Source organism: Cavia porcellus, unplaced genomic scaffold (genome assembly GCF_034190915.1).
Source record: "Cavia porcellus strain 051 isolate PalLab524CR breed Dunkin Hartley unplaced genomic scaffold, mCavPor4.1 scaffold_30, whole genome shotgun sequence".
Classification (NCBI taxonomy): domain Eukaryota; kingdom Metazoa; phylum Chordata; class Mammalia; order Rodentia; family Caviidae; genus Cavia; species Cavia porcellus.
This window is the reverse complement of record NW_026947513.1, coordinates 27,490,128-27,504,700: the sequence shown is the minus strand read 5'-3', so window position 1 is coordinate 27,504,700 and position 14,573 is coordinate 27,490,128. Positions and strand designations below refer to the sequence as shown.

Sequence of the window (14,573 nt, the reverse complement as noted above, 5' to 3'; positions counted from 1 at the left end):
GTAAGAGCCCAAAGAAAGGAAGTTGAGAAGCTGCCGTTGCAGCCAGATATGAGGTCAGAATGCTCTGAGCTAGGAACGCAGCAGCGGAGCTAAAAGTCATAATATTTGTGTAGCATTTTCATAGTAAATGAATTTTCTTCCATCCATTTGTTTAAATGTCACACCAAGCTTGTGGTATTTCTCTTGATATTTTATAAATGAAAGAACTGATATTCGGAGGATAAAGTGTTTTAAAGTAATCTTCGAAAAATGGGTGGACCTGATTTAAGTGAGGTCTACTTAGTAACAGTGTGACTGGTCATGTTCCTCAGCTAAGGTAGTGTCCAGTTGCTGGCAGAGCTATTATTATTATTATTGTTATTATTTTGATACTGGGATCAAACTCATGACTTTGTGCTTGCCAGGGAGGTGCTTATGTGGCAGGGCTATTAAGTACCTACTTAGTGCTCTTAATATAACTTCTTTTGTGTTGATGATTTGATATACATTTTAGAAAAAAATTTCTGCTAACATTATTATTATTATTATTTTGAGGCACTGAAATTGAACCCAGGGTCTTGTATGCTAGTCAAGTGCTCTGGTGCTGAGCTACATTCCTATCCCTACATTTGCTTTTTTTTTTTTTTTTGGTTTATGGGTACCAGGGATCGAACTCACTCATGACTACCTGCTTGCAAGGCAGGTTCTTATGCTGCTGAGCTAAATCCCCAGCCCCTCCTACATTTGCTTCTTGAAAGGGTATATGCAGACAGGAGAAAGAATGGGTGCCATTAATTCAATTTAAATAAGAATCTTCAGGTCTTTTCTGAGTATCTGGATTTTCAGACAGTTATATTTTGTTGAATTTTAAAAGACCTGTTCCAGGTATGGACCATGAGATAAGAGATCTAAATACTGGGCTAAAATCCTTCATATCTAGATAAACTCTGCCCTGCGTAAGGTATTATGACTGGCTGGGTTTTCTTCCTTCTGTGGTTTAGACAGGAACTATGTGTGATGCCTACGGGTGTAGATATCAGAGGGTCTCCTGTTGGCTCTAAATCCGTATCAGAGCTTAAATATTTGTTGCATTCATCACTGCCATAATTCATCTGTTTAAGAGTTCACTGTGTTTATATGCTCAACTCTTGTGTACTGAGATTTTTTTTTTGTACCAGGGATTGAACTCATGCTTGCCAGGCAGGTGCTTATGACATGAACTAAATCACCGGCCCAGTGTACCGAGATCTTGAGGCAACTCACATTCCAATCTGAACTTGATGAAGTATAATTTGCACTCTGAGATATGTGTCCCTTGCAAACAAATAGTAGAAGAGGGTGCCAGAGAGCTAAGGGGTACTGAGGAGAGACAAAGGATGGCAGGTTAGGATGGAAACTGAGGCAGGAGAAGAGAGTCAGACTTCTTTCCCTGGGCATTTTCAAACCAGCTACACAGAGTAGCAAACATAGTCTCCGTCTGGAGTGACAGTAATGCCTGTGTTGGTAACTTGAAATGGCAACATTCTTGAAAAATTAAAATGTTATATTTTTACCATTTACTTTCTCACTTTAGGATACTGGGATCTTCCATGGCAGGAGAAACAGTGATCAGAAGACCGAGATGAATTTTAACACTATTCTAGAAGAGATTCTTATTAAAAGGTCACAGCAGAAAAAGAAGACATCACCTTTAAACTACAAAGAGAGACTTTTTGTACTTACGAAGTCCATGTTAACCTACTACGAGGGTCGAGCAGAGGTAGGGGACCATAGCAATTTACTTTGCTTCTTTCAGTGCTGAAACTATTTTATTATTCTTCCCTGCCCTCAAATGTTATGCAGTAAAGGTTGGGGTAATGAAATTGATATAATTTGTTACCGTTTGGACCTGAAAGGTGAAGTTTAGTGTATGAGTAGAAGTCAGTCACAAACCTGTTAATTATAGGCTTACTATATATAGGTATCTGTTTTATATAACCTGTCAAACTACTTTCCCGGATAAAAGTGAATTCCTGTATCAATTCTAGATCTTCATGAGATTCATCAGTTATATGCATAGTTCTTGCCCATAAGTCACTATATTTTGTATCCATTTCTTCTCATTTCTTTTTTTATCATTTCTTTATGTGAATGTTTCTTCATGATTAAGTGGAAGTTACTTAACACTGGTTAGTGATTTGACGGAGCCAACGCATTATTGAGATTGACCTAAAGCAGCATTTTTTCACCTCTTTCAGTGAGGAGCAGCTCTTGCAATGTTCCCCTGATGGGAGTAGGGAGCAGCTCACTGAAAACCTAGGGTGAGCGTGTGCTGGGCTGCGGTCAGCCAGCTCCAGACTTCAGATACTCCGGCTTCCTAGACAGGGTGTGTGGATGAGCATTCTTCTCTGGCCCACTTCTTTGCTCTTGGTAATGTGCGGCATAGCATTTAATATTTTCTGGTACTGTCATGGTCCTTTGCTGGCAGTGTTCTTGTGTTCTTAGGGAATGGTTGCAGACGGGTCCCCTTGGTTGGTCACATGCTGTCATGTACTTGGTTACAGTGGGTACTCAGTGCTACTGATGTTGGTTTTAATTCCACTGCTTTTTTTCCTAGAGCACATTTCTTGGAAGTTGATTGTTTTGTTTTGTTTTTGTCTTACTCTTACTGATATCTCTGTGCTTAGTTTCCCCAGCGCATTGCTTCTCTTGGATAGTTCTTAACTCTGACTTGTCACTATGACTCATTGAATTCTGCAAATTCATGTACTTAGGACCACAGTCTTTTGTCTCTAAATGCCCCAAATACTAAAGCCCCAAACTTGAAAAACTCTTAGTTGAAAAATCAGACCTAAGATGAGGCCACTTTTAGTCTTTATCCTGTTCTGTGTGTGTGTGTGTGTGTGTGTGTGTGTACATGTGTGTGTGTATGTATGTGTGTGTGTCTATCTGCATGCAGAACTACTGATGCGGGTGGCATGTAACTCTGCCCCATTCTCTGCCAGGAATGTTATGTCATATACAGTGTATATACTACACATGTGTTTCATTTATTAACTGAAATTTTCAAAAATCCGAAAGGGTTTCAGATAAGGATTATTACTGGAAACACAAATTGTGAAGTATATTTTAAGGGAAACACTAATAAATGTTTTGCTACCTGGTAATGATTTATTATAATTTGAGTCTGATATAGTTTTTAAGTTTAAGAAAAGAATATAAGGATAGTGGTGAAGGTGGTACTTTACTAACCAAAAAGACTCAAACCTATATTATCTGCTAGAAATCTGGACTGATAGTATTAAAATACATTGCAATTGTTAATTCAGTTTGAAGATGACTAATTTATAGTTGTCCCTTAGTGTCCTGGGGGATGACGTCAGGGCCCTGCGCCATACCGAAATCCTTAGATGTGTAAGACTTATATGAAATAGCATAATATTTGCATATAACCTGTGTGTATCCTCCTGTATACCGCAGATCATGTCTGGATTTCTTATAATGTCTAATACAGTGGCATACTATGGAAACAGTTGGACTTAGGGACTGACATGAAGAAGTCTCTATCTGTTCAGTACAGAGGCAGTTTTTCCCTCCAGATATTTTTGATTTGTGGTTGTCTGTGATGTGGAACTGTGGGTAAGAAGGTAGAGGCACCCTGACTCTAACAAAAGGAAGAGAGCAGTGCACCCCTTCCTCCTTCAGATCACAGGCTACCCTCGGGCCTTGGAGCAGGCTCAGTCATTGTGCATCCAGAAAGGGGCGGATGAGATGACCATCCAACAAGTAAAACCTAACACTTGCTGTCAGATTCTATCTCCTTTTGATTGCCACTGTTTGCACACGTACCCTGGTCCCAGTAGCTTAATTTCTGCCTTAACCCTCGTTCTGGACACTTTGATGCCTCCTTATTTCTTCTCTCATAGCCTTTTATTAGGGACCTGCTGCTTGCAGTGGTGACCTATTTGCCTTTCATAGTTTAACATGGAGGTAGTATCTCATACGTAGAGCATGTGCTTAGCTTGCACATGGTCCTGGGTTCCGTCCCTACCATCAAAGTAAATAAATAGTTTTCGGTTTAGGAATTTTGAGGTAAGAGTCAGCATTCTTGAAATAACAATCCTTGTGACAATACTTGGTGGAATTCCCATATGATGCATTTTGGACCTCTTCGTGGCAAGCCAGGTGACACCTCACTAATGTGCTACTTCTCTGCATAGCTGTCACATTTATCTCTGTCCTGGGCAAATCTTCTGGTTTCCATCTTCCTAGTACTAGAAGAGATGCTCCTCCAAGAGATGTGATGTATTGTAGTGTGAATCAATAATTTTAAAAATAAATTTTGTTAAAGATACTGTGCATGAGAAGTGGGTAAGAAAAACCTTGCAAGGTATTTGAGGTTAAAATAAGTAGTCCTAGAAATACGTGAATTGTTCATAGTTCTCTTTTTCTATTGAAAAAATAGTGAAAAGGCTGTCCATTGACCTAGGCGCTAAAATTCCTAGTTTCTTCATGGCGATCAAGATCACTAATATTTTGTTAAAGTTCGTAGTTAACCATAATGGCAAATGGACATCCATCCTGATCTTATTCCCTGGGTTGCAGCTCCTTTAGCATTGTGGCAACATGTTTTTATTGAAATTCTTCCTATTTAAGTACAATTTATAGTGCTTTTTTTCAAAGTACAGTATACTTAGAAATTCCTTTCTAGATATTAAGTAGTTCAGTGAAACCATTTCCTGAAAGTCTGATATTGCAAAACCTGTGTTTCATTTCTGCATAGGGTCATTTTTCAGTTTGTCTTTTCTTTTCTGGTAGTTGGTTAGTTGTTCTGCACATTCTAATGAAGTAGACAGAAATCTTTGTGATAGTTTGTATTGTTTGATCTTTCTCTCAGTAACACAGAGCAAAGGACCGTGGAGGTTTCCTAAGCGAGACTGCTTTGTAATTGGTGAAATAGGTGGCACTCGGGAGCGGCCCCTTGATGTTCTGGTGGAGGCTCTGGGTGGCATTGCATTGGCAGCCAGGGAAGAACAGGCCTGCAGTTTACTCAGGAGAGACTCACTGGCTAACGGTGAAGAAGAAGAGTTTCTTTCCTTTTTAAAAATTAATTAAATTTATTGGTGCATTTTGGATATGCAGAGTGATCACATCCATCACAGGGAATTTGTGCCAATACATGATATAGTATTTCTTTTTTCCCCTTTAACCCCCCTTCCCCTCCCTGTTTCTTTTCACTGAAGGACAGATTTCTATATGATGAGGTATTGAATAAAATAAATTCTAAGTAGTAGGCAAGTTTGCGACAAGTATTAGCTAAGAAATCGTGCATATAATTGGACTTTGATGCTCTTACTCTGGTTGGTGTGTTGTCTGTAATCCTGCCCCAGCCAGTCACTGGCATGTAGCTTACGGAGTCCAAGGAGAGTTTGACTAATTGTCTCAGGGATCTTTAGTGCTATTTCCATGTCTGTGGCTTAACTAGAGGGCATCCATGTCTCGTGGTTGGCATACTGAGTTGTGATTTATTACAGCGAAAGGCCACAAAGTGAAATTGACAAAGCTAACAGGTGTTTAGGGCCAAGTGCATCCACCCAAGAATCCTTTCCTGGTGGAGTAACAAAGGATGTGCGTGTTCCTGCAGCACTGAATTGTGGTAATTACAAACTGTTGTCTGCCAGAGAAACAAGACTCAGTGCCCAAAATATTTCTTGGTGACTGGTTACATAGGCATCACCTGTCTAGAATATACCAATGTTACAGATTCTAGCAGGAAAGCGGTTCTCAGCAGGAACCATACTGTTGGTCCAGTTAAGGCACAGAGAGATACTCTTACTCTTTCTGGGAGTGATGGGATCCTCCCAAAGTCCAAGTGGCCTGATGCCAGCCATAGGCCAATTTTATAAGCAGGCTTGTCTCAGGATAGTGGTCTCGAGCTGTTGTGTTAACTCTTTTCTTCATATTAGTTACAAAAAGGATACAATTTCCTTCCTTCCTTCCTTCCTTCCTTCCTTCCTTCCTTCCTTCCTTCCTTCCTTCCTTCCTTCCTTCCTTCCTGAGGGTTTTGCTATGTAGTACAGGCTAGCCTTGATTTTGCTTATCTAACCCAGGCTAGCCTTGAACTCAGGATAGTCCTCCTGCCTCAGCCTCCTGAGTTGCTGGGATTACAGGCATGTGCTATCATGCTCAGTTTATTAGGCTTAATTTCAACACAAGGGACTGAGGCATAGAAAGGTTAAAATTTTGAACAACAAGGACCGTATAAGAAATTGCATTCACTTGCAAGAAATTGCACAACTATTTCTTCAGAGTCTATCTTTGACACTGCCCTGATACTCCAGGGAAAATTAGGGAGAAAAAATGTACCACAACTGTTTTATCTGGTAGACAGGTTGGTTGAGTGCCTGGCAATGCTTACTCACCTTATACAACAGGGGTCAATCCCCCACTTCCATGAAGCCTTTCTACTATCCCTCCTGGCAAAGGTAGAATTAATGTCCACCGCTCCCCTCTGAAATCCTCAGGGCTTGAGTGGCAGTTCTGCTCCCATGAAATGATTGTCTCTGAAGTCATTTCATCCAGGTGGGGCTTTGCTTTTTCTGGAATCCAGGTGATCATAGGCTTCGGACAGTGGCTGGAGACTTCTGGGCCTGGCTGAATTGAAAGTCCCTGTAAACCTCTTCTCTTGGCGTCCTCAGTCTTAAAGATGGTGAACTCGTCTAAATGCAGCGCTAATCAACCCTGCCTGGCCAGCTTCTGGACAGACATTCCCTACGTGATCAGCACAGTCCTTTGCAGAGCTGAGAAGGGTTCTGACCCGAGATATACAGTAACGAAGGATTCAAAATAAGGGTCAAGATTTGTTCGTTTTTAGTTACCTATTGGGCATCTCTAATAAAGTCATTGTTTTTAGCAAAAATGACTTTTAATTCCCATGTGTCCCAGAAGAACATATAAATCAAGGTTTTGTTTTGGTTTGGTTTTTGTGTTTTAGAGACAGAGTCTCCCTGTGAAGTTTGGGTTTGCCTTGAACTCACTTTGTAGCTCAGGCTGGTTTTGAACTCTCAATGATCCTCTTGCTTCAGCCTCCAGAGTGCTGGGGTGACAGGTATGCACCACCATGCCTGGCGCTCACTTTTTATTTTTCATTAGTACATGTTTGCATACATAATGTTTATATTTCTAGTGGGGAGTTGGTACATATGTAACATCTCGATCCTTATTTTACATCTCTGTACCTTCTCTTCTTTTCCATTTCTTGATTTCATTCCTATTTGAAAAAGATCTATCCTCCTTCTTTTTATGTATCTTTTATTTTCATCTTCATTTATTTTGTGAGTTTCTCATATAAGAGAAAATATACCATATTTAAGCTTGCATGTCTGATTTATTTTTCTTAAATTATGGTCTTAAGGTGCACTCCATTTCTCCACATATGACTCACATTTATCCTTTTAATAGCAGAGTAATACTCTGTTGTGTATAAATACCACATTTGCTTTTTCCTTTGTTTTAAGGAACATATAGGCTGTTTCCAAGATTTAGCTATTATGAATTATATTGCTATAAACAAGGCTATGGATGTGTCACTATAATATGATACCTCTAACTCTTTTGGGAATTTAACTGGAAGCGGCCTAACTGGGTTGAATGGAATTTCTAGTTTTAGTTTTTTGGGGACTCTCCATACTGATTTCTCCAGCGGTTGTTCTAGTTTATATTATCACCAACAGTGTGTGTTCCTTTCCCCCCAAACCCTTGACTGCATTTATTTTATTGTTTATTTCTTGATGATGGCCATTCTTTCTGGAGTGAAATGAAATCTTGGTGTTGTTTTAATTTGCATTTCTCTAAAGCAGTGATGTTGATTATTATTTCATGTCTTTATTGGTCATTTATACTGCTTCTGAGAAGTGACTGTTCATTTCAGTTGCCCATGTTTCAATTGGATCTTTTATTTTGGGTGTCTAGTTTTTTGAGTCTCTTATATATTTTGTAACATACAAGGCAAACCCATATTGTATAACATATTGTATATGTTAATCCTCTGAGGAATAGAAGGCAAACATTTTTTCCCTTCACTCTGTTGGGTTGTCTCTTTTGCTGTACAGAAGGTTTTTAAGTTGATACAGTCTCATTGTTGATTCTTGCTACTCTTTTTCTCTTTTTTGGGAGGGGGCAGGGTCTCACCATGGGCTGAGGCTGGCCTTGAACTCACTGTGTAGCCCGGGCTGGCCTAATTGTGGCAATCCTCTCGTCTCAGCCTGCCTAGTGCAGGGATTACAGGTGTGCACCGCCACCTGGCTGATTCTTGGTACTATTTCTTGTGCCTTTGGGATTCTTCTTTGGATCTGACTTTCCTGCTCATTTATCACGTAAATTGGCCAGAGTACTAGGCCAAAAGTCCAGGAGGCTAATTTACTTCTTTAACTTGTCAAACCACCTGTCTTCATTCTTCCAGGAGGCTGAAACCATGGGCAAAGGAGGAGAATTTCATTCTCTTCGGCCACACTTGTGACATTGTTTGTAACTTAATTTTACTATAGTTTATAGAAAGTTACAATAATTACATAGGAAACTCTCGTCACCTTTGCTTAGTCACAAATTCCCTTTACTTTGTCGTTTCATGGTCTGTCTCTGTTTCTTTCTAATTGCATTTAGTGATGAAATAAGTTTTTAAAATATTGGTGGCAGGAGAAGAAGAAATGAAAGCAAGTGATATCTTTTTTTGTTCTAAACTATAAAATATTAACTATTTTATGAACCCCCAATGGTTGCATTAAGAATCTTCAAATATGGAGGTAGGTTTAAAAATCATACCTGGTCTCTTCTGTTATTCGTATGTTCATCGGTAGGGGCTGGTGATCCTCTGTCTCCTAATTATTTAGCACTGTCTGCTGTGCTGAATAAAAATTGCTTATTGCTGATTATCTTATCTGTTATCTGCTCCCCTTCAAGCTTAGCTTTCTTTTTTGTGTTAAAACAAGATTTTAGTGCTTTTATTGAAAAAAGAGATATCAGTAATTGCTAATAAGACTAATAAGACAGGAGTTTAAATCATAGATTGGATTCTCCTGCAGCTTCAAAGTAGAGATGATAAAAAGGTTATAGATCTTCAAAAACACTCTTATGTCTGGTTATGATGAGCTATGTTTTCTTCATTGATTATTTGTATTGTAACAGACAAAAACTATGAGAAAAAAATCAGCACTTTTGTTCAGAAATGGATTTATGTGGCTGTTGTAGTTTGTTTCTAGATGTCACCCCTTCTCCCCTCTCCTCAAGCCTCTTGTGGTCTACTTAGGGGGCCTTCTCAGAGGTGGCTGCATCCAGAGTGTGTGATTGATTCATGGTTTGACACCAGGATTAAGGGTGCTGGGGTTAAGGGTGTGTGATTACTGAATCAGTCCCTTGATGGTTTGGTACCACCCTAATCCCGGTGATTGGAATACAGGATAAGAGACAGAAGGAGGCTTTTGTCTTTTCCCACGCAGCCTCTGTTGGTTTTGCTGCCTTCTGGTCACCATACACTGTCTCTGTGCAGTCACCAGTCTTGGAGTCAGCTGATCACTGACTGAAACTTCTACAAACCGCGAGCTAACTGTGCACTATTTTGTCCCAAAAGCAAGAAAAGTAACTAAAATACTGGCTTACTAGTAAGACTTGGGTCTCAGCAAGTTTTAGTGATATCAGCAAGTCAAGTTTCCATCAGAGTTTTATTTAGCCTATTTTCATAAAGCTTAACTCTCAGCAATTTTTAGTGATACAGAAAAGTCAAGTTTGCAACAAAGTTTTTTTTTTCTTTTTTAGTTATTTTCTCACTGAATATATTCAAAAGACTGTGCTGTAGAGATTGAATGCTATTATGAAAAGATCAGTTCCCAGAAAGTTTTGGAGGTGGCGTTACAGTTTCTACCCACCCCCTTTCCCACTTGCTTACTTGAAGTAATGTGTTAGTCAGAAGTATATGCAACTTCATGCAAAAAAATTTTAAGAGAACCATTTGACATCGTGGTGTATGTAACCTACATTTTATCTCTCTGTTGTACCATGAACTACTAGGCTGGAGATTCTTAGAAACCTTTGAATTTCCTTCCTTGTAATTAGTAGTTTTTAAAAAAAAATTTTGTTGATGAGGAAAATACAGTAACACTTGCCCTGGGAGGTACTTTAAAAATGCAACAAAATTGAGTGGCGGAAGTTTTAGTTGCAAAAATAAATGCCTTTATACAGTCTCCTCTCACCCTGGGAGGAGAGGTTGAGGAGGGTTTGGAGAAGGTTTCCACTTGGCTTTCACGAGTTGTGTGAGTGACCATAGGAGTGACTCTACTCTATGCTGGAGAACAGCATCTTCAAAGGCCCTGGACTGGAACTGGAATTTGGATTTGTGGAATTGCTCTGTTCGTAGGCCTATACAGATGTGTATACCTGATAATAACACATATAAAGAAATCGTTTATTTTTAATAATAAGAATCATACAATTATAGAACTTGAAAAGACTTTGAAAAATGTCAGATTTTTTGTTTATGGGAACAGGACAAGGACATGATTTGCTCCAGGCTGCCTGGCAGCTAGGACTCCCTTGAGGACCTTCCGGGGTTGCCTCTCTGATGGTACTGTCTTAGTTCCGGACAGGAAACATCTGGATTGCGCAAGCAGGTAGGTAGGCACTGTCTAGCTTGAGATAACATGGTGGTTTGCAGTTACATTAGATGCCATCAGGCCAGAGCATTGCGCCATAGAGCATTTGCTCACCATGCTTGAGGTTCTGGGTTTAGTTCCTAGGAATGTGTTAAAAAGAAAAGAAATGTGGATGCAATTTGATGCTTGTTTAGACTTCTTTGCTTAAAAACTCTTGTCACTTTCTTCCTTTGAAGCTTTATTCCCGTGGTGTATGACAGTTTTCCTCTTTCTTCAACCAAGTTCTGTCTCAAATCTTCTGCAGTGAGAAGCCTTGCACATTTCCCTGGTTGTAAATGCCTCACCTTTTCTGAATCATTGTTAAATGTATATGTGTTGTTATTATTACTTTTTTTTCCTTTCACCAACTGTAGTAACTTCCTGCAGGTTGTTGATTCATGATTTAAACATCATCCAAGGCCTCACTGTACTTATTAACTCAGTGTTTTTATTGGTAACAATGGCATTGTTGATAGCCAGTGATAAAAATAAGCAAAATTATCTTTAGATTTTGGGATAGTAATTTCCTGTGTTATTTTGTTCCATGTCATTTTTTGAGAAAATCCGAGGTACAAATTGAGGAACAAAAGTACATTTTTTGTTTAGAATTTATTAGTATTAAATGCGCCCCCAAAATAAACCATGGACATTTTATTATAAACAGTCAGATTATAAACTATTGGAGGAGTTCAGGTGGCAATTTGAGAAAGTGAAACTACATTTTGAGTTGTTCCTAAAACTACTTCAGATATTTTGAAAATTCTATCCAGGTGGGGGAGCTTAGGTAACTCAGCAGAACTGAAATTTTAAACTTTTTTTTAGGAGAACTCCTGACATTATTAGTTTTGCGATTTGTGAATACACTATAAACTTTAATGAGTACTGCCTCAGATAACAACATGTTACAGCTCCTTTCTCTCTCTCTCTCTCTCTCCCTCTCTCTCTCTCTCTCTCTTTCTCTCTCTCTCTCTCTGTTTTTCCTTCTCTCTTTGGTTTGAGCAACTAGAAAGACATTTATCAATATTTACTTATTAATAGATTGATATTTGCTGAGCAGAAGGAAGCTGTGGTGGATATATTAGAGAAAGATCGGTACATTTTGAACATTTGTTTTGATTATTACTTTTGGTTTTATTTTATTATAAGTATATAATTTCATTTTTCATAATGAATTTTTAAACAGTTTGCCAATTTTTTGACATTTTGACAATGCTAGTATGTCACACTCAAAAGTACACAAACTAAATACCAACTGGGGACAGGAGATTTGAACACAAGACTGTGCCCTGGAAACCTAGCCTTTTTATTTTCAATCTTAGAAACTATCTTTAAAATCCACAGAAAAACAATTGAAAAGAAAAATTGCACAAAATATATGCAGTGTAACTTTTTTTGTTAAGGAAACCGATGAGTAAGGGACTTGTATCAAATTTCTGATTTTGTACTATACTCCAGGAAAGACATTTTCCCTATTATGATTGTTATATGAGGAAACATTTTCCTTCTTTTATTCCGTGTAATCACATAGATACAGCTATTCTTTAATTTTATTCACCACTGCAGAAGTATCGTGACATTTTTGCTCATGAAATTGTAAAATGTAAATTTTGTTCTTTTTAGAAGATTTTAGATATAATTTCCTAGTGGAAGAGAATATATATAGGTATATAATATGAAGTTGAACTCATTTGTTTTAGTTTATTCATAATCTGCCCAGCAAAGACCAAGAATATATCATATGCAAGCGAGTTGTCATGAAAAGATGAATAAGTTGAGGTTCCAGGATGCATACCTGCAGGTGGGAAGCTACAGCAGGAGGATCACAAGTGTGAGGGCAGTGGGCACTTAAATGAGAGACCCTGTGTCAATAGGAAACGATAAAGAAGATCGGGAGGTTGCTCAGTGGTGGAGCAAACATGCATGAGGTCTTGGGTTCAGTCCCCAGCACAGCACAGATGATGATGATGATGATGATGATGATAATGATCACAATGATTCTGGCTTTGTTAAGCTAAGTGTGATTATATGCTGTAGTTCTGTTAGCACAAGCTCATGAGGATTTCAACTTCCTGCTTCCCCTGTGTTGCGAACGTGGCCTCTTGAGGCTTGGAGATATTTCTTACCTTGTGTATCATGGATGTGTGCACTTGGGGTACATTTCTGGGTTAACCAGGACTTTTAACTTCACTGGCTCTTGAGTTTGAGGTGCTATATGGGGCCATTGTACCTGGGAGACTTCAGGGTTTCCTTCTGTTCTTAACTTTCACAAAGCGTGGATTCCACAAGATTCAGGGGTTTGCACACACTTGCATGGTCCCTTCTCTTCGGCCTCCCCGTAGAGCACTGTCTGTAGCGAACCCTCACTCTGAGCCACCATCTATTTCACAAGCGAAGGCCCTGGGGACAGCAGGTCAGGTGCCTTCCCCTTGGTGAGGCGCCTGCAGAGAGCTCATCTTTGTGGCCAGCGCGCGCTATCTGTTAAACCGCGTGTGCTCCTTCCCCAGGGGACGTCCTGGAGTGAACTTCACTGACCACCTCTGTGTGCTTCTTTCCTCCGTGCTGCCTGTGCCCATCTTTGGCTTTATATACCGGCCTGGTGGAGGCCGCTCTTCCCCCACATTGCTGTTTGTGTTTGCCTTTGCCTCCTCCTACTCCTGTGAGGTGGCAGGAAACTGGGGTTCACTGTCCGTCAGCTTCCACTTGCTGCTGAAGTGCCTGTAGAGATCCCTTTTCTTCTTACGTTTTCTGATGTGTCCTTAGTTATTTTATAAGATATAAAATATATATTCCTAATCAAGCCCCTGTCCCTATATTGTTTGCAAATATATGTACTTTATGGTGTGTTAATATATTTTTTCTTATTGTGGTAAAAGCCACAGAACTTAAAATTTACCATCATAATCATTTGAAAACGTAGTTTGGTGGCTTCAATGATACTGATAATGCTGTATAAAAATCACCACTAATTACTAAACTTTTCCCTCAATAGAAACTGTCCTCACTGAGTAGTCAGATCCAATTCCCCATTTTTCCCAGCCCCCAGCAACCATCAACCTGCTGCCTGTCTATGAGTCAACTATTTTGGATATTTCACAAAAAGAGAATTAAATAACATTTTTAAAAAGATAGTAGTGTAGACTGGCCTCAGATTTGCTTATGTACCCAGGCTGGTCTCAAACTCATGGCGATCCTCCTACCCCAGCCTCCTGCATGCTCGGATTATAGGCCTGAGCCACCATACCCAGCAGTATGTTACGTTTTGTGTCTGGCTTCTTTCATTACACATGAAGCTTTCACGATTCATTCCTGTTGTAGGATGTATTAGTATTTCAGTCTTCTTTCTGGCTAAATAATATTCAGTTTTGTCAGTATGCCACATTTTGTTTTTTCATTTATGGTGATAGATACTTAAGATTGTTTCCATCTTTTGGTTATTGCAAATAAAACCTGCTGAATATTTACGTACAGGTTTTTGTGTGGACATATGTGCTCATTTCACTTGGGGATAGTAGGTGAATTGCTTTGTCTCTGGGTAACTGGGTTTAGTTTGTGAGGACCTACTAGGCTGCTTTCCACAGTAGCTATTGATATTTTACCTTCCTGTTAACAGTGCAGAAGTGTTCCAGGATTCCCAAATTCCCCTTACTCTGCCTTGTTTTATTTTGCCCATCTAGTTGGTATGAATGTGTCTCACTGTAGTTTTGATTTGCATTTACCTTTGGCTAATAGTGTTGCGCATTTATTCATGTAGCATGTATGCTATAAAACCTGTGTTCTAGCATTAAGCAAAGGGATCAGTAGAGTGCTACTAAATGCTTAGTAAGAGAAGGCGAAGCCCTGATTTTTAACATGTGGCAATGAGCATAGTGTAATTAGTTCCAATATATCAGGTTTCTGGTGTCCACCATGACAGTGGGCACAGAGGTAAGAAAC

At 39.3% G+C, this 14,573-nt stretch overlaps 1 protein-coding gene across 2 annotated transcripts in view; it reads left to right on the top strand.

Moving 5' to 3' along the window:
* The window catches only part of Tec (tec protein tyrosine kinase), a 113,181-nt gene that overhangs the window by 42,177 nt on the left and 56,431 nt on the right, over positions 1-14,573 (top strand). Inside the window, exon 2 of one of the 2 annotated variants that reach the window (XM_063240612.1) lies at positions 1,553-1,738. In XM_063240612.1, the coding sequence (XP_063096682.1) occupies positions 1,601-1,738 (138 nt within the window). In that variant the 5' untranslated portion in view covers positions 1,553-1,600. Of the gene's footprint in view, positions 1-1,552; positions 1,739-14,573 lie in introns of those variants that run through there. The other variant, XM_063240614.1, reaches the window with a different exon arrangement.